The sequence below is a fragment of the Delphinus delphis genome, chromosome 17, assembly GCF_949987515.2.
Source record: "Delphinus delphis chromosome 17, mDelDel1.2, whole genome shotgun sequence".
NCBI classification, from domain to species: domain Eukaryota; kingdom Metazoa; phylum Chordata; class Mammalia; order Artiodactyla; family Delphinidae; genus Delphinus; species Delphinus delphis.
Window position 1 is genome coordinate 12,943,899 of NC_082699.1, and position 22,648 is coordinate 12,966,546.

Genomic DNA, 22,648 nt, shown 5'->3' on the forward strand with positions numbered 1-22,648 from the left:
GCTTATTTCTGGGCTCCATCTTGGGAAGACAGGATTCTTAAGACTTCATATTCCCTGGACATGGCAAGGGCATTCTAAGGTGCTAGCCACACAAAAATTATAATAAACAGCCGGTACAGTTTAATGTTTATAAAACTAGGATCCAAATGGTTCATTCTCAAATAATGTATATTCATATATTCAAATGAATATGGCCCAGTAATTTCAAAATCTTTTTTTTTTTTTTTTTTTTTTTTTTGCGGTATGCGGGCCTCTCACTGTTGTGGCCTCTCCTGTTGCAGAGCACAGGCTCCGGACGCGCAGCCTCAGCAGCCATGGCTCACGGGCCTAGCCGCTCCGCGGCATGTGAGATCTTCCCGGACCGGGGCACGAACCCGTGTCCCCTGCATTGGCAGGCGGGCTCCCAACCACTGCGCCACCAGGGAAGCCCTCGAAGTCTTTTTGAATACCCCAAAAGCCATATATAATCTTCAGCAATGATTCTTAAAATTCCTTCTTTACTCTTCTATCTATCATCCTACAAAGTACAGCTGCCCTGTACCTCCTGCCTTCAAAGTCCCTGGGAAAGTCCCCATTTGTCTAAGGAGGCTTCTGCTCCACTTCTGCTTTCCTGTCCTTTCTTCCCAATTCCCCATCGCAAAAGCTTAAGAACACAAGAACTGGTCTACCAAGGAAGAAATCACCCTGGAGGGAGGCAGAGAAATGAGATTAAGACAGGCAAATCTAGAGTTCTCTTTTGCCCTTAAAAGAAGGGGAATGGATCTAGGCATAAGAGAAACACTTTTAGTAGTGATACTTAAAAAATACTTGGAATACTTAATTGGTTAATAAAATATGCAGATTGCTATACGATCTGTGGTTGAAATGTTGACTGTGGCTCAAAGTCGTCTATGTAAAAGCAGCTTAGCTAAAGATGATAAAAGGAACAGACCCCCAAGCATTTTAAAGGAAAACTAAAGGCTAGTATTCATGAGTCTAAAAAAAATTAATTTGATTTCAAGTTCCCAGTACAGAATTATTTCTTTAATTAACAGTAATTCAGAGTTACTATTATTGTCACAAAAAATTGATTGATTCTTGGACATTCCTGGTTAGCTCAGTGCTACCTCTTTGGGATCCTCATGTATCTCCCATGATAGTTGGTGCCAGGTGCAGTGACACTTACTTCAAATATTCATTCTTTTATGAAATTCTGTTGACCCTGGCACAAAGCCATTAAAGTGTCTATTCGTGTCTGCTGCTCTACCAAATGAAAACCTTACACAAGATTTCAGACCAATATTACTTTAGATAGACAGTTGAATCTGAATACAGCCAGCAACACAATTTCTGCTGAGCAGATATCAGATAGCCTCCCTTACAATATTGAATACATCTTTAAATTACTGAAGAATTCTACCTAGGATAGCAGGGATCTGTACTTCTGCCAGAAGTATAGCTGTAATAGAAATTCAGTAACTGAACCTAACACCAGTCATTTGGTTGTTTCAAATTATTTCCTCCAGAGCATGTACACTGAATTGCTGGCTCATTTTCATGGAGGGGCTGAGTGTTCCTGTTACCTTTCAATTCTTGCCAACTGGAGAAGCATTTACTCTTGGGTCAGTTTAAAACTTAGAACACTGTTTCAGTGTTTTGTGGGAAGCTATCCTCTTAGGTGAACTCATAAATTATAAGGTGAATAGTACTCCAGAGTTTATACGCTATAACATCTTGAGTTATTTGATATGCTTCTCTCCCCAAGCCTGGGCTGTTAGAACAAGCATGGATGCCCAGGGCAGAAACTCCCATAGGGCATCCACTGGGGAAAGAGGAGGTAGTCCTAAAAGTCATAACTGCAAAAACATGGTGGGGGGATTGGTGGCACATTGGAAATGAAGAACTAAGAGTCTGCTTTAGAAGAACTTCAAGTTGCCTTTATTTTCATGTGCATTGTTCAAATGTCTTAGCAGTTCTCATTGCAATTTGTTTTGTGAAATATATTAGGTATTCAGTGTAGCTGTTTTCAGGTTTATTATGCAGGATTCTGATTCATAAAAATATTCCATTAAATGCAGTCGCTCAGGTAATTACTTTGCTTAATCTACAGCATACTTTAATTAACGTTGCACAGAATTCTGATTTAATCAATTAGATTTGATCTAGTATAACTTAGTTGTAAATATATTTTATGATGCAGCAGCCCTAAATCATTATCGGGAACTAAGGTGATATACAACCCTACCTAAAATGAACAAATTTCCCATGTTAAGAAAAGTAAATCATCATTTGAATTATAATTTTAGTATTTAAAAAAGTAAACTATAAATAGTGGATCATTCTATTTCCATTAATAGTCTATTAAAAACAATCTCATTGGGAGCGTTAGAACTTAAAAAATATGTTTTATTTGCATCTATTCCCTGACAGCCTTGAGAACAAAAGATTAAACTCAAGCAAGATTCACCACCTTTTTTTTTTTTTTTTTTTAATTCTTTGGCTGCATCACCCAGTTCCCTTACCAGGGATTGAACCTGGGCCGCAGCAGTGAAAGCCCAGAATCCTAACCACTAGGCCACCAGGGAACTCCCAAGATTCACCACATTTTGGCTCTGTAAACAGACTCATTAACAACAGTATCTCAGGATATTTATTCACTGTTCTGGGGTGAGTTTTGCCTCCCCCCCCAAAAGATACGTTGAAGTTCTAACTCCCCCAGTACTTCGGAATGCAACCTTATTAATGGAACTAGGGTCACTGCAGATGGAACCAGTTGAGGTCATACTGAAGTAGGGTGGGTCCCCAATCCAATATGACTGGTGGCCTTATAAGAAGGCCACCATGTGACGACACAGACACATACAGGGAGAAGGCCATGTGAGAGGAAGGCCGAGTTTGAAGTTAAGTAGCTGTAAACCAAGGAACACTGATGATTTCTGGCAACCAACCAGAAACTAAGAAGAGGCAAGGAAGGATTCTCCTTCAGGTTTCAGAGGGAGCATGGCCCTGCTGACACCTTGAATTTGGACTGCTATCCTCTTAGAACTGTGAGACAACAGATTTCTGTCATTTTAAGACCCCCAATTTGTGATGCTCTGTTTCGGCAGAACTTGGAAATGAAAACACTCACTAAAGCCAAGCTGAGAGCTACAACTCAGCATAGCCAGAATTTACAAAATTACTGTTAATAAAAGCGAGGGATGAGGGATGTAGCTCGTCAAACTATTTTTAAAAATGCAGGTGCCGTTTTTAGTTTGAAGTTAACTTTTACATTCCTAAGCAAGTATAGACATAAATCTAACATATTTTGTCTCCAGCACCTCCTCATACACAGCACCTAGTAGAGTGCCTTGAACACAAATCACCCAACAGTATGTTTTGTAGCTTAAAGAGATTAAGAATGAAAATAGCCTATAAATATTAAAATACCCACTTATAGAACTTGAGCTGTAAAATATAGTGTTACTGAAATGTGAGAATAAGCACTGAAAAGAATTTACATGAGGTTCATCAAGGCAAAATTTCATTTGAATCTCTGTGTGGATAATAAAATATATACCCATCTAGTTTGTGGATCATTCAGAGTCTATATTTTCTGTTGCCCTTGTTTTCACTTGAAAAATTACCTTTAGCACCTATGCTATGTGAAGGGCAGGGATAAATAATAAAATTTACGTTCTTGATATTAACTTGCTAACAGATCTTATTGCAGAGGGTATAGAATAGGTAGAAATTTAAAATACAATGAAAAATGAATTTTGGGGATTATCTGTAAATTCTTTTTTTCTCCCTGAATATTCAAGAGCTGACTCTGTTTGATTGCTACAGGAGTGATGAAGTTTGGAAAGGCATCAATAGACAGGAGCAAAGGATCTGGACACAGACAGCTAACAGAGCAGGGGCCACACAGCACACTCCCAGTCAAGGGAAAAGTTTCCTCAGGGGTCCATGAAGGCCGCCAGATGACTCTAGCTGATTGTGTGCATCTTTGCCAGGTCCTTTGAGAAGCAGCCTCTTCCCATTCTTGGTGGTCTTCATAAGTCTCTGGCCCTCCTGGTTGTTTCTGGACACTTTGGCCTTCGCCTGTTCTGTGGGTAGAAATAAGTAGTATAAAACAACCCCCAAACCCAGATCATTTTTGAGCATTTACTGCCAGATGGGATGAATTGAAGTTTAAATTCCCAGGTGTAGTATCCCTTAGCAGGACTAAGCCTCAAACTTCCATGAGATCCATTCCTGCAAATACGTAACTGGGACTATAAGATAAATTAGATTTGTAAAACACAGACAAAACTAATATTTCCTGGTTGTCTACTATAGGTTCTATGCTATGCATTCCACAGATAACCTTATTTAATCTTTTAAATTTAATTTTGATTTTTTAATTGAAACAATGTACATTTTATAAACATCAGAAAGATTGGGTGGTGAGTAGTTGGGAGTTTTTTAAAAGGAATATACTCCATGATATTTTTCATAATTAAAAAACAGTCAAATAATATGACTAGGCTTATATTAAAAGCAGCAGTCCCCTGCTCCATCCTTCCTCACTCCCGGGTCCCTCTCATTAGCCAGTAATTCTTAATCATTAAAATTAGGTCTTCTAGTACTTACTTTCTTATTTTGAAATAACATACAGATACTGCTTTTTTTTTTTTTTTGGTTTTAGATGTTTATTGACTTATTATGGCAGATGAGGATATAACTCTATACCCCCCTCCTCTCACATACATTTACTTCTTTCTATCCTTCTCATATGTACATCACAGTTTTTGGTTAAATCAGTATTTAGGGCTGACATTTTAACTATATACATATTATTTATAGGTAAGTCACATAGTAGGCTATATTTCTTCTCTTGTATAACTCATTGTTTTCACCAGACTTAACAATTGCCTTTTTTATTTTTATTCTTTTTGGTTTGTTTGGTTTCTATGCTTTTATTACTAACTCATCCTTAAATTTTTGATATAAGTAAATTGCCTTGAGTGTGTTTAAGTGTTCTGTTTCATATTTATTTCGGAGAACTTCATCTAAAGCCTTTAGTTGTCTTCCTCCTATTTCAAGTTAGTTGTTCTCTAAACCTGGCATATGCTGTTAGTGGGACTTTTTCCTTCACCATTATCTTGAGGTTTTTTTTTTAATGGAGAGGTAAATTATAATTTTATTTATTTTTAAACTGAGGTATCATTAATTTAGTGTCGTGTTTCAAGCGTACAGCAAAGTGATTTAGTTATATATCTATTCTTTTTCAGATTCTGTATCTTGAGATTTTTTTCATTCCTTTCTGCTATGTTGAATTTTCTGTTTCCTGGGGTTCTACAGCTTTCTCTTAGTTTACACCCTCATTTTGGTAGAGCATATCCTTCAGGAGTTTCCAGAGAAAGGTAAATATCTAGGACCTCAGTTTTATGAAAATGTCTATATTCTATCCTAACATTTCATTGATTGTTTTGCTGGGTATTGATTTTTAGGACAGAATTTTTCCTCAGCCCTCTAAAGGCATTTCTCCATCATCTTCAAGCTTCAGTGGTGCTGTTGAGAAGTTTCATGCTACTCTGGTCCTCGTTTCCTTGTGATTGTTTCTTTTTCTTTCTGGAACTTTTTAGGCTCATCTCTTTATCCTGGTGTTCATGAAGTGTTTTGGTCAGATAAATCCTCTTGAGAGAATTTGCTTCTACCAAATACTTAGACGGTATAACCAACCTGGGATTAATCAGAATTAAATTCTTGGCTAGAGGTTTATCAGACCATCTAGGTAATCTGAATTTGTGCCACAAACCTGGGTGAGGGCTGACTTGTGGTTCCAAATTCTCAGTGGCAATTTCTCCCCTCTCTACTCTTGCCAAAATCTGAAATGGTCAGTTTTCCTTGTGGTCCTTTGGAGGTATGGGGGTTTATTTGCAGTTTGCCCTGACGCTGAAGGATTAGCACTTTGGAATCCCAGAATTCTGGGAGGAGGAGAACCTTCTGTTAGACTTCCCACCTTGGACTACTTAGTGTTGGGCTTTGTTCCCATGCCTATTCTCCAAAATGCTGTGAAAATCGGTCTGCACTTAGCTGATTTGACAGATGCTCTTGGGATAACAGAGTATCTCTTACCTTTCTAGGACCCTGCCTTCACTCAGTGCCTGGCCTGGGATTTCCTTACTTCGTTGTCCGATGTTTTAAAGATGACTTTAAAAAGTTATGTTTTGTCCTGAAATTTTAGTTATTTCTAGCAGTCCAGTTACTCATCCTGTCATATTCCTGGAAATGGGAGTCTATATCACCTTTTTAAACCTCAGTTTCTTCATCTGAAAAACGGGGATGATAATAGTATCCACCTCATAGTATTTCAGGAATTGGTGAGATTGTTAATAAGTATAAAGCTCTTAACACTGTGTGGCTCTTCCTCTTTTTTTTTTTTAAGTGGCGTTCTCAAAGTATAAATAGAAGTGCTCTTCCATGCTACATTTTTATAGGTGTTTGGTGCACTAATGCCAGGGGATGATGTGAATAATCTGAGGTCTTATTAAGTTGTATATTTATTATATTAAGAAATATAGTTCTTGCCATTCCAAAAATCTTCATTTTACATGGAAACCAAGCGAGTAAACACCATTAGTAGCCTAGATCTTTTTATAAAATTAAAAAATATTTTATTTATTTTTGGCTGTGTTGGGTCTTTGTTGCTGCTAGGTGCGGCAGCGGGGGCTACTCTTTGTTGCGGTGCACGGGCTTCTCATTGTGGTGGCTTCGCGGGCTCTAGAGCGCAGGCTCAGTAGTTGTGGTGCACGGGCTTAGTTGCTCTGCGGCATGTGGGATCTTCCCTGACCAGGGCTCAAACCCGTGTCCCCTGCATTGGCAGGAGGATTCTTAACCACTGCACCACCAAGGAATCCCCAGTAGCCTAGATCTTAATTGAGAACATGAGATTTATTGAAGTGGAATCCTCAATTTGTACATTTCTTGAGGCCAAAGAACTAGAAAATCTCCCCTCCCTGCTTAATCAAATAAGACTCGAAAGGGGCAGAAAATAGATGCCTTCTCTTACAACAAACTAGGTTATACTCTAATTTTTTTTCCACCATTTTTTTATTGCCACAGAGAGTTGAATTGCATGAGAAGGTCCTTTTCAAGTCCCCAGATAAGTTCCCTCTCAGTAATCGCCCTTCTCTTTAAAAACAATTTGCACCCACTGCCAAGCAGCTCTTGTGCAGAACCAGCTCTCTCTGGAGGTTGACTTGCCTCTTGGGGCATCTCAGGGACACTTCCTTAGTAGGTGCATTGTGATATTCTTCACAGCCAGCATGGTTTCTGTACAGGTGGGTTTGATGAGCATCTCTGGGAGTAAAAAGCCAAAATGCCCAGTGTCACGTAGTTCAAAAGCAAATGTGTAAGGCATTCCATTTTTGTAGGCCCAATCCATTGAGCTACCAGAGCTCACATCTAAAAGTTAAAAAAAAAAAAAAAAAGTCAGCTTCACTAAAGAGTCTGAATAATTTTCAAAATGTATATCTAGTACTTGCTTACTAAGCCATACTAAATCCTTCCAATGAAATACCCTTTCAACAAGAGCAGTTTAAGCTGAGCTCCTGAGCTTCAAGCTCATGGAACTTACAAATCACACCTGCTATCATCATAAATCATCCCAGCCACCTTCAGTCTGGTTCTTGCCTCTGCCACGTATGGAGACTTTGTTCTTTGAGGAGCTAGTCTAAGTAGTAATGCTTTTCTAGTATGATGACCTCAATTTCTTAGTTGCAACTCCAATATCATTTCTCTCCACCTTCACTTTATTCACCAATAAACATAATCACACTGTGGACTTTTTTTCTTCTCACTCAGTGCTTCTCCTTTTCTAAGGTCTAGAATATTGAAATTCTGATCCCAGAAAACCTCTTTTCTTCTTCTCGCCCTATTTTTTCACTCCTGATGAACTTGTTCTTTGCCTTTACTCATTACAGTTTCCAGACTTCCCCTGGGCTTCTTATAATTTCATTGAACTCTCTAGCTGGGCATGGTTAATTACTCCACTGAATTTCTCACCAGACCCTTTGTCTAGTCCTTTTCAGCTTTTGTTTTGCTAATTCTTAATCCCTAGTCCAGTTTCTCTGTCTTCTCTCTCACAAGGTAGGTGGAGAAAGTGTTTGTTGGAAATTCGTCCTAATCTCTGTGGTGCTTCTCCATTTCCAGTGGTGCTCTGGGCTCCTTTTTCTAGACCTTCGCTTACGTGAACCTTTCTCATTCTCTTCTGGTCCTGCCCCTCACTTTACCACTCTCTCCATACTCATCGTGGGTAGTTAGCCCATCACCTCCTCTGCTTACATCGCAATCCTGACTTTTCTCCTTCGAGCTCAGGAAGAAATGCTGCTCGTCTTTTACACTTGGTGTGGTTTGATCCCATTTTTTGTTGTCTTCTCTAGGACCCTGTTTCCTTAGTAAACCTCCCCCCAACCCCACCTTGCATCTTGCATTTTGGACACCGAAATGTCCAAGCACTGCTTTCCTGTAGCACTTCCTTCTCATGATCCTATTATATACCATCTTCTTTTCCTTCTTCCTTTTGGTTTAGAACTCAAAAGAGAACCTATGTATGTTGCTTCTGTATCCTCAACCACTTTCAGTCTGGTTCTTGCCTCTACCAGGCTGTGAAACCTTTGTTCTTGAAGGTCACCAATGACAGCAGGCCTAATCTCCTTTTTTTGTTTTTCTTTCCCCTCAGACCTCATGGTCAACCTCTCAGCAGCATTTAACTTAGCTGACAATCCATTCTGGTAACTCTCGCCTTCTGGCTCCTATGACCTTACATGCTCCAGCTTTTCAGCACAGAGTTGAAAGTGCAGGTGCTTTAGGGCTTGGGCTATATCTGATCCCAGCACCTGCCGTGACTCTCTGTGCCTCAGTCTCCCCTTTGAAAAAGGGATCATAATACTTACTGCATAGGGTTGTTGCAAAAATTGAATAATGTGCTCAGGATATATTAGATGTTATTGTTGGGCATCTTTTCACCCCAAAGTGCCTAGTATGCAGTTTTTAGCCTAACATGCTTTTAATAATTAATTAATAAATGAATGGATTTTCATAGAAGACTCTTTCTATACTTTTCTCCCTGAAATATATATTATCCAGCCTGACATAACACCATTTTATTATTTAAAAAATTTCCCACTCAAAGATACCACTTTTTAATGCTATTCTTGCCAGTTAGAGATAGAATTATGTGACGATGGCAATTAAATGACTGCTGTTTCCCAGGTCCCCCTTTTGCTTCAGTTGGAGACAGAAGGTAGGCTGTGGTTTCATTGTCGCTCTGAGTTAGATTCACTGGAACTGCAAATAGTAGTCATAGTAGCCAAAGTCAAAGACAATATTTGCCAACACTTACATCATAGTGATATGACAGCCTCATTTCTATGGTAACAGGTTGTTCTTGGTAAATATAATACTATGACTGTGCCTTGATACCAAGCTGAAAAGGTGGACTGAGAGTAAAATTTTAAAAACTTAATGTTTTTAGGTTTTTAATCTATATTCTGTTGGCATTAACTGGTAATGTGATTTTTAAAAATACTACATTTCCCCTTTCAAGGTGGCTCTATTAAAACACAGTTGTAAAAAGGTCAGCATTAGACCAATGATCGTGAACTTAAGAAAAGACCTCTGATACTTAAGACATTACCATTACTAGGATAAGCTTATATGATAAACAGTGTTAATTAACAAACCAAGCATTTCTGCTGAAGGCTGAAGAAAGTGAGTGGTTAGGAATATAATGATGGGTAAATTAAAGAAATCAAGGAGAAGTTTGCTACCTCACTAAAAAGTATAATCAGATGTCACTATGTATACATACATATGTAATGTGTGTATATACCTTCATATGCATGCGTAGAGATTCACAGAGTACTAACCACCATACGATCACGGCAAGCTCCCGGAACGCCGCTAGACATTCGGAAATATATGATTTCTCACTAGATTTTTCAAGTCATATAGTCAATGAATTTTAGAGTTTGAAAGGCCATGAGAAATGATCTAGTCCAATTCCTCATTTAACAGTTATGGAAACTGAAGCCCAGGACTAATATCTTTGTCAGGATTACATCTAACTAGTGGCAGAATTAAGACTAGGATCCATTTCTCCTGGTTCTTTGTCCAAGTTCTTTCCATATACCTGGTTGCTCTTTATTTCATATGAAATAAATATTTTAATTACCTTTCAAGGGGAAATTCAGTTGAAGGTGTTATGTAAGAAACAGAATTTCATAACAAGAATGGTAGAAGGAAGGGATAAAAGGGAAGCTCCTTCAAGGGCTCAAACATTACATTATCTTCTCAAGGCCCATTTCTACCTTTGCAGCAGTTACAACTGCTTAAGGAGCCCGTTTTGGTACTTTGCACTGTCATAAGATCTCCATTCAACCTTGTAGTCTTTACTACATGCTTAGAATATTCTCTGCTTAGGATTTTTTCAATTGGTACAGTGATTTCTGTCAAGCAGGGTAAAACTAATCAGACATAAACTCCCTCCATCTTCCTTGGCTAATTTGGTAGTCAAAAATTTCACTTTAGGGGGGAACACATTTTCTGGGTTTTTTTGAGGGAGGTCATTACACAGGTTATTGGTTCGAGAGATGATTCTGACACAGCATCCATAGGAAACTTACACAGTGTGCTGGAAGCAGGCCCGTATCGATACTGTATGCCGTACACCGACTGAAGTGCCTTCACAGCTTTATGAGCTGCAGATTCCTGTGAGGTTAAATGGAGAAATCTTATCACTTATATCATTGCCTTGAAACCTTTAGAAACACCGACACGTTGTCTGAGCATTATCGGTCATCAATTTGGAGAACACTGGGCACATTGGTGGATAGCTATATTTAATAATAATATTGCTACTCTTTGTCACATGCTGCATTTTGCAATATGTTTTAGAACACATTATTTCCCTTGATTAATTCTCACAATGAGCCAGTGATCAGTAATATTTCCATATACAGATGAGAAAAGGAAGGCCCAGCGAGGTTCAGTGGTCAGGCTGGGGTTACACAGCAAGGAGTGGCTATGTTGGGATAAATACATCTTCTGAGGCTGATTTAGTGTTCTGTTCTCTTCACTTTAGTTCAGAGACACCCATTTCTATAAATTACCAAATGCTTGGCAGGGCTCAAGTCAGTTTTGCTCATAGCTACACATACAGTATTTAGCAACGCGCCTGTATATAACAGACACTTAATCACTGTTTCTTGCATGAATGTTGAATAAGCAGAGATCTGCAACAGTATCCCATTAATCTCATTGATCTTTGAGTGCATACATCTTTAAGTGGTGGCCCGGTTCAAGGTATTTAAAACCCATTTGGATCAGTTCAGAAACGCTTTAATTCAGTAAGAACGACTCCTCTTGCTCTGTGTGTTTATCCCTTGTGGGAATGGAAACACTTTGAGACTGCTTCGTGACTTCTAAGGTTACACAGGCTTGTGGCAGAGCTCAGCCAGGTGCGGCTAAGATGTAGAAATTCTGAGGTGGAACTTCCTAGCAATGCCAAAAAGCAGGAAAAATAAACACCTTCAAAATACTAAACGGTGAATATTCTAAGATGAACGAGAATGATACGGACTACCCTTGAAAACATTTCCAAATGGTATAAAAGCACTAGTTCCAGCAAGGAGTTAGCGAAGTATTGTATGACCAGTGAGAGGAAAAGAAGTGTGTTGAAACCAGTATACAACTCTCCCATTTCCAGGTGCCTGTGAATAATTTAATCCCTCAGTTGAAGCACTCCGGGCAACGTGGTACTGTGTGCGGGACCTGGCTTCAGCCTGCTGTCCTCACTCACCTCAGGGAAGCAGAAAGCCGCATTTGCAGCAAATGCCACACTGAGTGGCTATTCAGGAACCAGGCTCCAGAACCTGGCAGACATTCATTAATTGATCTCACTGATGACGACATTCTCCTTGCAGGAGCCGACAAGAAAGGAATGTAAACACCATAATGAGGTCTCTTAATGGAGAATGTGCTAAGATTTTTAACATCTTCTCCAGTGGCCTCAGTGATATTCCATGGCAAGGGCAGAAATTTCTACATTTAGAAGATTACTGCATTCTGCTGGTGAGGAGACCTTTGTTCCTCATTATTTCAGATGACTAAACCCAAGAAAAATAATCTACCGAGGAAAAAGAAAGATAACCACTCTGCCTATTTTCGCAAAATGTATGCATAGTTTTAACCTTTTGGGCTCACTGGACTTCTGCCACTGACGTGCAGGTGCACGTTGATAAGAGGTTGAGACATGATCCTTCCTCGAAGAGTAGAAGCTTCATAAAATTTTCTAAGAATATTTTCCAGGATGGTACCTATTTAAAAGAGTTTAAGTGATTCTTCCTTTTGTCCATTCCTTCTTTTTTCCATTCATCCAGAAGGACCCAGGTCTCCCTTATTGGACCTCAGCTAAGTAAGGAGTATATGTTTTATTTAAATATTTTTATATTTAAAGCAACTTAGTGACCGAAATATCTTAGCAGAAACACAGACTCCTACATATTGATGGAATGTTTTTGAACAAGTTGAACAGAACTTAAATGGCTACTGGTTAACATTCAGAGACATCTATTATCTGAGAACTGTAATCTTAGTTTTAACGATTTAGCTTATCTGCAACCCGCTAACAGGATTTCTCAATGGGGTCACCACTGACAGTTTGGACTAAATCATTCTTTGCTGTGGAAGGCTGTCCTGTGCAATGTAGGATGTTTCACAGCATCCTTGGCCTCTACCCACTAGATGCCAATAACATCCCCCACCCCTGTTGTGGCCATCAAAAAATGTCTCCAACACTGTCAGTGTCCCTTGGGAGGGAAATTCATCATTGGTTGTGAACCACTGATCCACTCTTTATACCACATCCTCCAATCCAAGACACAAGGAAAATAACTCCTGATGGGAAGATAAATTCAAAATATGGAGAATATTCTCATGTGGTAGTTTTTTTTTTGTTTGTTTTGTTTTGGTTTCTTTTGCAGTATGCGGGCCTCCCACCGCTGTGGCCTCTCCCGTTGCGGAGCACAGGCTCCGGACGCGCAGGCTCAGCGGCCATGGCTCACGGGCCCAGCCGCTCAGCGGCATGTGGGATCCTCCCGGACCGGGGCACGAACCCGCGTCCCCTGCATCGGCAGGCGGACTCTCAACCACTGCGCCACCAGGGAAGCCCTCATGTGGTAGTTTTAATATATTACATATTCTATATAATCTGTTGTGAGGATACAAACAGACGCTGTGTCCAATTTAGAAAAGGCTGAACATTCGCGTATAGAAACATTTTGGTACAAGGTGGTTAGGTTGCCAGGTCAATAACACCCAAGAATGAGAAGCCTATTTGACCCACCGAGGAGCTGAACAATAGCACTATCAAATATCGCTCCCACCTTTACAGTATTTCTCAAGAGAGAGAATTTGCTCAGAATTCTTGCATGAAATGCTAAGAACAAAGTTCCTCTTTTGGACAGAACGCAAGCCTTCCCCCAGGCCACCTTCCGACCTCACGTTCCAAATTCTTCCCAGGTCCTGGCCATCGAGATCAGGAATTCCTGCAACCCCAAGCAACTGGTGCAGGATTTGGAGTCTGAGATATAGGGAGAGAGAGGATGCTTCTTTTTTATAAAAGCTTTTAAATTCAAGCCTAAAATACATGCAGAAGAGTATACAGATTTTAAGTTTATAGTTCAATGAATGATCACAAGTTGCATGCAGTCATCCAGAACCAGCATCCAGCCAAGGAATAGAAAATCAACAGCAGCCCCAAAGCCCGCCTGTGCGCCGTCCCAATCACCCCTCCCTCCCTCTTCCTTGCTTCTAACACTATGTATTAGTTTGGCCTGGTCTTGAACTTCATAGGCCTTCAGATGATATAGGCTCTGAAGCAGACTCACTTTACTGGGGAATTAGTCCCTATCGTGGATAGCTTGTTGGGTTTCTGAGATGAGGTGAGGAAGGAACTCTGCTCTTTCACTTTCAGGTAATCTCATGCCTGAAAGGCTGTTCATTCTTAGCACTAATTTGTCAGATGCAGGCCCAGAGACTTAGTAGCATTAAGCAAATAGCGTTTATAAATTAAAACGTGCTTTTAATTAATGAGTCAGACCATAATTTACGCACAGTTGTTTACTCAATAAAGTTAATTACAGCCCTGCATATGTGACCGAAGCTGTAATCTAATCACCTCCATCCTGACATTTTCCAAATAACCTGTGGTAAGAATGTAAATATGTTTGAAATGATTGCATTGGAGAAGCAGCGTGCACAGTGGTTAAAAGCAACAATGCTGGAGCTAGATGTGGGGTGACTCCTGGCTATGACACTTAGGAGCTCTGTGTTCTTAGTATAATGACTTAACATCTTTAAGTTTCAGTTTCCTCATCTGTAAAATGTGGATAATAGTTGTTACTGAATAGATTATGAAAAATAAGTGAGATTATGTATATATGAAATGCTAATTAGAACAAACACAATGTGTTTGCTATTATCATTACCACATAGAACCATCTTAGCATTAGAAAAGGATGAAGCCTGACACACATATCCAGCTTCAAGTACTTACCACACAGCTAAAATTGGGGATTGTTGCGTATTTGTAAGAATAGGGATACAGCAACATCTGAGCATATGCGTGAAAAGAGAGGTAAGCCCTTATGTGCTTCTTGTGTTTTCGGAGGAAGTTCGCTACAGCTTTCACTTCCGGTTCAGATTCTGGGAAAGGTCCACAGTACGTATCATCACAAGGGTGCATGGAAGCTCCTTCATCTGCAAATTAGAAAAGAAAATGGGGTGAAGGGGTGGGCAGGCAAGAAGCAAGAAACACAAATCGGCATTGTTAAACTGATTTTTCTTTTATTTCTGTAAACACACGGTATTATTAAGCAGTTCCTCTAACTTCTCATTTAAAGAAATCAATACTGAAAAATCCAAGACAGTTCAGGCCTCCATGCATAATGGGAGGGCAGCCTGAATAGGAACTAGGTGCTGCTTGTTTAAGCCTGCATAAACCACTCTAAAGGGAGGGCTCTATCAGTTGGAGGACTAATTCTACGTGATCCCCCCAGAGCAGGAAAGGCCTCCTGTTTATACACTCCATGACACTTGCACTTTCCCACCATAACACTCAACACGCTTGTAATTAGTGTCAAAATTTACTCATTTAACATGCAACCAATATTTACACTAATCTGGGTGCCTGGGATACAGTGGAAGACAACATAGGAAGAAATCCTTGCTCTAACAGAGCCTACATTCAATCTGGATTCTTTGTTAGATTCTAATGCTCTGAGAAGTCAGGGGCTGTGTTTTTCCTGCTGGGCACCTGACAACTAGAACAAGTATGGCAAGTGTTCAACAAATATTTGTTGAATAAATGAATGTCAGATCCAAAGAAAAGGCTAGACCTCTGTACAGATGTCTGGTAAGATACAAATACTGATATATCAAGAACAGGGAGGCAAGACTGAAATAATTCCACCGAACATGCCATACCAATTTCTATTATATTTTTAGATCAGCTATATACAAACTGGCTTTGTGAAACCCGAGGCCTCTCCAGTTATCTTAGGGGTCAGTTCAGTTAAGTCCTCAAAACGCAATTTTAATAATTTTCAAATTAAAAATGTATACAGGTCTATGAAGGGGAGGAAGGAAAATAAGATTCACTATAACAATCACAGTATTAAGTTCCAAGAAATTTTGGAAATAATGACATTTTTCAGTTACTTGCCATTCTGAGTCCTTACGATCTCTCCCATACCCCTGGAACACTGTAACTCTTTCCATAAACACATGGAAAATGTTTGGTGAGTCTGTGACATAGTCTAATACTTCTGAAAATGAAAAGACAACTAAGATCAGGCTAATTCTTGAGTATGTTAAATCTCATTTATGCCATAGGAGAGTGTAGATGGGGGAACTTGCAGCAATTGTGGTTTTCCTCCTTTGAGTCTAATTCTGGAGATGCCTCAAAAGCAAGTGGGATATGGATAGAACTCAGAACTTAATATAAAAACTGTAGCTGATACTCCTGAAGGAATAGGAAAAAGAGACATTTGAGGAACATTGATGTAAAGCACTGGAAAGGAGAGATCACAAATAGAGCAGCTAATTCCAGCGGGAGCAGAAGTAATGAGCCAGAGAAACAGAACTCACAATAATCCTAATAAATATTCTCAAGGGCATATAGGAGGGCACTGGAAACATTAAACAGGGACAAGAGGTTATAAAAAAGAACCAATGAGATATAATGGAAATAAAAAACTTAATTCATGGGTTGAGTGAATACAGTGGATGAGTGAATTAATGAGATGGAGTGGGTTTTGAAATGTTCCCAGAAGGCATTAGAAGAGACAAAGAATTGGAACAAAGAGAAAAAAAAAGGGTGTGAAAAATAGAATAATTGTCAACATCTGATTAATAAGGGTTCTAAAAGAGAAATTAAATATTTGAAGAACTGCTAACTGACATTGTGCCACGATTAAAGAAAGATTGAATGGGTACCAACACGAGAGAGAAAAGGGAAAATAGCAACACTTTGACACAGTAAAGTGAAATTTAGGAACGAACCAATTCCAGAGAGAAAGAAGCAGGCCATCTATAAAGGAATGAGAATTAGATTCACATCTGACGTTTTAAATAGCAACACTAGAGTAATATTTCCAAAGTACTTTTGAAAAAAGGAAATGAGTCTAGACTTTTATACCTAGCTGAACTCTTATTGAAATGTGAGAGTGAAAGATGTCATAGTTATTGTGGCATATTTTCATTGGTTATTTTTTCAATTTTTTTTCACTTAGAGGTTTTAAATTTCACATCATACAAAATGTAAAGGTTTTAAAAGGATTTTATTTTTAATTCTCATAAGTTTTGCCAAATTGTTTACTAAGTTTGTTACTGTTTACACTCCCCCAAGTAATGTAGAAGAGTACCATTTCTCCTCAATACCTGCCAACAATACCCTGAACGTGTATCACCTTTTGATTTTTGCCAGTTTGCTGGCAAAATTTAATTTGCCTTCCTACTACAAGTATGTTTGAGCATTGATTCGTAGGTTCACTGGATTGGACTCCTCTCTGAATTGCTTAATCATGTCCTTAGCTCATGTTATTCTCTCTTGGGCTGTTTATCTTTTTTCTTACCCATGTATAAAAGAGCTTTGTATAGATGTTTGTCATCTGCATTGCATTTTATTCTCATATTTATAATTTTTCTATTGAATTGTTTATTATAACTTATCATTTTAGACATTTTAAATTTTATGTAATTACTATGTCTTTTTCAATGCCTTTGGGTTTCCTCTCTTGGTGAAGAAAGTTTCCCCTATTCTAAAGGATTAGAGGTTATTTATAGGTTTTCTTCTAAGAATGTTATCATTTTATTTTGTTCTTTTTCATCTAAGTCTTTAATCCTTCTGGATTTTTTTTTTGGATTTATTTTTTTACCTATGTAACCTAGTTATACCTTCAGTTTTTCTATAGTGATAGCCAATTCTATCAGCATCATTTATTAAATATTCTATCATTTCCCCACTGAATTGAAACACCATCTTGGTCATATATTAGAGTCAACTGCATTTGTAGATCTATTCCTGGATTCTCTGTTCTGCTGGTCTATTTGTCTATTTCCATACTGTCACCTTATCAATCTATAGCAGCATTAAGGTATGCTCGATATCAGACAAGTTCCCCTTACTAGTATTCTTCTTCCAGTTTTATTGGTTTTTAGGGTCTATTTACTTTTCCGTATAAAGTTTATGATCATTTTATCAATTCCCCAAAACAGAAAACAAATGAAAAACCCTGTTGAGATTCTAATTGGAATTGCATTAAACTTAATACTGATTTGGGGAGGATATTATTATACTGTGTCACCCAATCCAAGGACATGTTACACCATTCCATTTGCTCAGATGGCGTTTTATGTTCTTCATTAATATTTTATCATTTTTTCTTTAGTATGCCTTCTTTATTGTTGGTATTATTATTATTTTAAACATCTTTATTGGAGTATAATTGCTTTACAATGGTGTGTTAGTTTCTGCTGTATAACAAAGTGAATCAGCTATAAATATACATATGTCCCCATATCTCCTCTCTCTTGCATCTCCCTCACACCCTCCCTATCCCACTCCTCTAGGCGGTCACAAAGCACCGAGCTGATCTCCCTGTGCTATGTGGCTGCTTCCCACTAGCTAGCTATTTTACATTTGGTAATGTATATATGTCCATGCCACTCTCTCACTTCATCCCAGCTTACCTTTCCCACTCCCCCTGTCCTCAAGTCCATTCTCTACGTCTGCATCTTTGTTCCTGTCCTGTCCCTAGGTTCTTAAGAACCTTTTTTTTTTTTTTTTTTTAGATTCCATATATGTGTGTTAACATACAGTATTTGTTTTTCTCTTTCTGAATTACTTCACTCTGTATGACAGATTCTAGGTCCATCCACCCATCCACCTCACTGCAAATAACTCAATTTCATTTCTTTTTATGGTTGAGTAATATTCCATTGTGTATATGTGCCACATCTTCTTTATCCATTCATCTCTCGATGGACACTTAGGTTGCTTCCATGTCCTGGCTACTGTAAGTAGAGCTGCAATGAACATTGTGGTACATGACTCTTTTTGAATTATGGTTTTCTCAGGGTATATGCCCAGTAGTGGGATTGCTGGGTCATATGGTAGTGCTATTTTTAGTTTTTTAAGGACCCTCCATACTGTTCCCCATAGTGGCTGTATCAATTTACATTCCCACCAACAGTGCAAGAGGGTTCCCTTTTCCGCACACCCTCTCCAGCATTTATTGTTCATAGATTTTTTCATGATGGCAATTCTGAGCGGTGTGAGGTGATGCCTCATTGTAGTTTTGATTTGCATTTCTCTGATGATTAGTGATGTTGAGTATCCTTTCATGTGTTTGTTGGCAATCTGTATATCTTCTTTGGAGAAATGTGTATTTAGGTCTTCTGCCCATTTTTAGATTGGGTTGTTTGTTTTTTTGATATTGAGCTGCATGAGCTGCTTGTATATTTTGGAGATTAATCTTTTGTCAGTTGCTTCATTTGCAAATATTTTCTCCCATTCTGAGGGTTGCCTTTTCATCTTGTTTATGGTTTCCTTTGCTGTGAAAAAGCTTTTAAGTTTCACTAGGTCCCATTTGTTTACTTTTGTTTTTATTTTCATTTCTCTAGGAGGTGGGTCAAAAAGGATCTTGCTATGATTTATGTCATAGAGTGTTCAGCCTATATTTTCCTCTAAGAGTTTTATAGTATCTGGCCTTACATTTAGGTCTTTAATCCATTTTGAGTTTATTTTTGTGTATGGTGTTAGGGAGTGTTCTAATTTCATTCTTTTACATGTAGCTGTCCAGTTTTCCCAGCACCACTTATTGAAGAGGCTGTCTTTTCTCCACTGTATATTCTTGCCTCCTTTATCAAAAATAAGGTGACCACATGTGCGTGGGTTTATCTCTGGGTTTTCTATCCTGTTCCATTGATCTATATTTCTGTTTTTGTGCCAGTACCAAACTGTTTTGATTATAGTAGCTTTGTAGTATAGTCTGAAATCTGGAAGCCTGATTCCTCCAGTTCCATTTTTCTTTCTCAAGATTGCCTTTGGCTATTCAGGGTCTTTTGTGTTTCCATATAAATTGTAAAATTTTTTGTTCTAATTCTGTGAAAGATGCCATTGGTAGTTTGATAGGGATTGCATTGAATCTGTAGATTGCTTTGGGTAGTATAGTCATTTTCACAATGTTGATTCTTCCAATCCAAGAACATGGTATATCTCTCTGTCCGTTTGTATCATCTTTAATTTCTTTCATCAGTGTCTTATAGTTTTCTGCATACAGGTCTTTTGCCTCCTTAGGTAGGTTTATTCCTAGGTATTTTATTCTTTTTGTTGCAGTGGTAAATCAGAGTGTTTCCTTAATTTCTCTTTCAGATTTTTCATCATTAGTGTATAGGAATGCAAGAGATTTCTGTGCACTAATTTTGTATCCTGCTACTTCACCAAATTCATTGAATAACTCTAGTAGTTTTCAGGTAGCTTCTTTAGGATTCTCTATGTATAGTATCATGTCCTCTGCAAACAGTGACAGCTTTACTTCTTCTTCTCTGATTTGTATTTCTTTTTCTTCTCTGATTGCTATGGCTAAAACTTCCAAAACTATGTTGAACAATAGTGATGAGAGTGGACAACCTTGTCTTGTTCCTGATATTAGTGGAAATGGTTTCAGTTTTTCACCATTGAGAATGATGTTGCCTGTGGGTTTCTCATATATGGCCTTTATTATGTTGAAGTAAGTTTCCTCTATGCCTACTTTCTGGAGGGTTTTTATCGTAAATGGGTGTTGAATTCTGCCAAAAGCTTTTTCGGCATCTATTGAAATGATCATACGGTTTTTCTCATTCAGTTTGTTAATATGGTTTATCACGTTGATTGATTTGCGTATATTGAGGAATTCTTGCATTCCTGGGATAAACCCACTTGATCATGGTGTATGATCCTTTTTTTTTTTTGTGGTACATGGGCCTCTCACTGTTGTGGCCTCTTCTGTTGCGGAGCACAGGCTCTGGATGCGCAGGCTCAGCGGCCATGGCTCACGGGCCCAGTCGCTCTGCAGCATGTGGGATCTTCCCGGACCGGGGCATGAACCCGTGTCCCCTGCATCGGCAGGTGGACTCTCAACCACTGTGCCACCAGGGAAGACCTGTATGATCCTTTTAATGTGCTATTGGAGTCTGTTTGCTACTATTTTGTTGAGGTTTTTTGCATCTATGTTCATCAGTGATATTGGCCTGTAGTTTTCCTTTTTGTGACATCTTTGTTTGGTTTTGGTATCAGGGTGATGGTGGCCTCATAGAATGAATTTGGGAGTGTTCCTCCCTCTGCTATATTTTGGAAGAGTTTGAGAAGGATAGGTGTTAGCTCTTCTCCAAATGTTTCATAGAATTCGCCTCTGAAGCCATCTGGTCCTGGACTTTTGTTTGTTGGAAGATTTTTAATCACAGTCTCAGTTTCACTGCTTGTGATTGGTCTGTTTATATTTTCTGTTTCTTCCTGGTTCAGTCTCAGAAGGTTGTGCTTTTCTAAGAATTTGTCCTTTTCTTCCAGGTTGTCCATTTTATTGGCATATGGTTGCTTGTAGTAATCTCTTATGATCTTTTGTATTTCTACAGGGTCAGTTGTTGCTTCTCCTTTTTCATTTCTAATTCTGTTGACTTGAGTCTTCTCCCTTTTTTTTCTTGATGAGTCTGGCTAATGGTTCATCAATTTTGTTTATCTTCTCAAATAACCAACTTTTAGTTTTATTGAACTTTGCTGTTGTTTCCTTCATTTCTTTTTCATTTATTTCTGATTTGATCTTTATGATTTCTTTCCTTCTGCTAACTTTGGGGGGGTTTTGTTCTTCTTTCTCTAATTGCTTTAGGTGTAAGGTTAGGTTGTTTATTTGAAATGTTTATTGTTTCTTGAGGTAGGATTGTATTGCTATAAACTTCCCTCTTAGAACTGCTTTTGCTGCATCCCATAGGTTTTGGGTGGTCGTGTTTTCATTGTCATTTGTTTCTAGGCATTTTTTGATTTCCTCTTTGATTTTTTCAGTGATCTCTTGGTTATTTAGTAGTGTATTGTTTAGCCTCCATGTGTTTGTATTTTTTACAGATTTTTTTTCCTGTAGTTGGTATCTAGTCTGATAGCATTGTGGTCTAAAAAGATACTTGATATGATTTCAATTTTCTTAAATTTACCAAGGCTTGATTTGTGACCCAAGATATGATCTATCCTGGAGAATGTTCCATGAGCACTTGAGAAGAAAGTGTATTCTGTTGTTTTTGGATGGAATGTCCTATAAATATCAACTAAGTGCATCTTGTTTAATGTATCATTTATAGCTTGTGTTTTCTTATTTATTTTCATTTTGGATGATCTGTCCATTGGTGAAAGTGGGGTGTTAAAGTCCCCTGCTATGATTTTGTTACTGACGATTTCCCCCTTTATGGCTGTTAGCATTTGCCTTGTGTACTGAGGTGCTCCTATGTTGGGTGCATAAATATTTACAAGTATTATATCTTCATCTTGGATTGATCCCTTGATCAGTATGTAGTGTCCTTCTTTGTCTCTTGTAATAGTCTTTATTTTAAAATCTATTTTTTCTGATATGAAAATTGCTACTCCAGCTTTCTTTTGATTTCCATTTGCATGGAATGTCTTTTTCCATCCCCTCACTTTCAGTCTGTATGTGTCCCTAGGTCTGAAGTGGGTCTCTTGTTGGCAGCATGTATACAGGTCTTGTTTTTATATCCATTTTGCCAGTCTATGTCTTTTGGTTGGAGCATTTAATCCATTTCCATTTAAGGTAATTGTTGATATGTATGTTCCTATTACCATTTTCTTAATTGTTTTGCATTTGTTATTGTAGGTCTTTTCCTTTTCTTGTTTTTCCTGCCTAGAGAAGTTCCTTTAGCATTTGTTGTAAAGCTGGTTTGGTGGTAGTGAATTCTCTTAGCTTTTGCTGGCCTGTAAAGGTTTTAATTTCTCTGTCGGGTCTGAATGAGATCCTTGCTGGGTAGAGTAATCTTTGTTGTAGGTTTTTCCCTTTCATCACTTTACATATGTCCTGCCAGTCCCTTCTGGCTTGCAGAGTTT

At 38.5% G+C, this 22,648-nt stretch overlaps 1 protein-coding gene across 1 annotated transcript in view; it reads right to left on the reverse strand.

Moving 5' to 3' along the window:
- Window positions 1–7,222: 7,222 nt before the first annotated feature.
- Window positions 7,223–22,648, reverse strand: part of CPA6 (carboxypeptidase A6) — a 263,083-nt gene continuing 247,657 nt past the window's right edge. The window contains exons 9-11 of the mRNA XM_060035168.1: window positions 14,564–14,766; window positions 10,632–10,716; window positions 7,223–7,410 (exon numbers count right to left, since the gene is read on the reverse strand). Of these exons, the coding sequence (XP_059891151.1) occupies window positions 7,223–7,410; window positions 10,632–10,716; window positions 14,564–14,766 (476 nt within the window). The remainder of the gene's footprint in view (window positions 7,411–10,631; window positions 10,717–14,563; window positions 14,767–22,648) is intronic.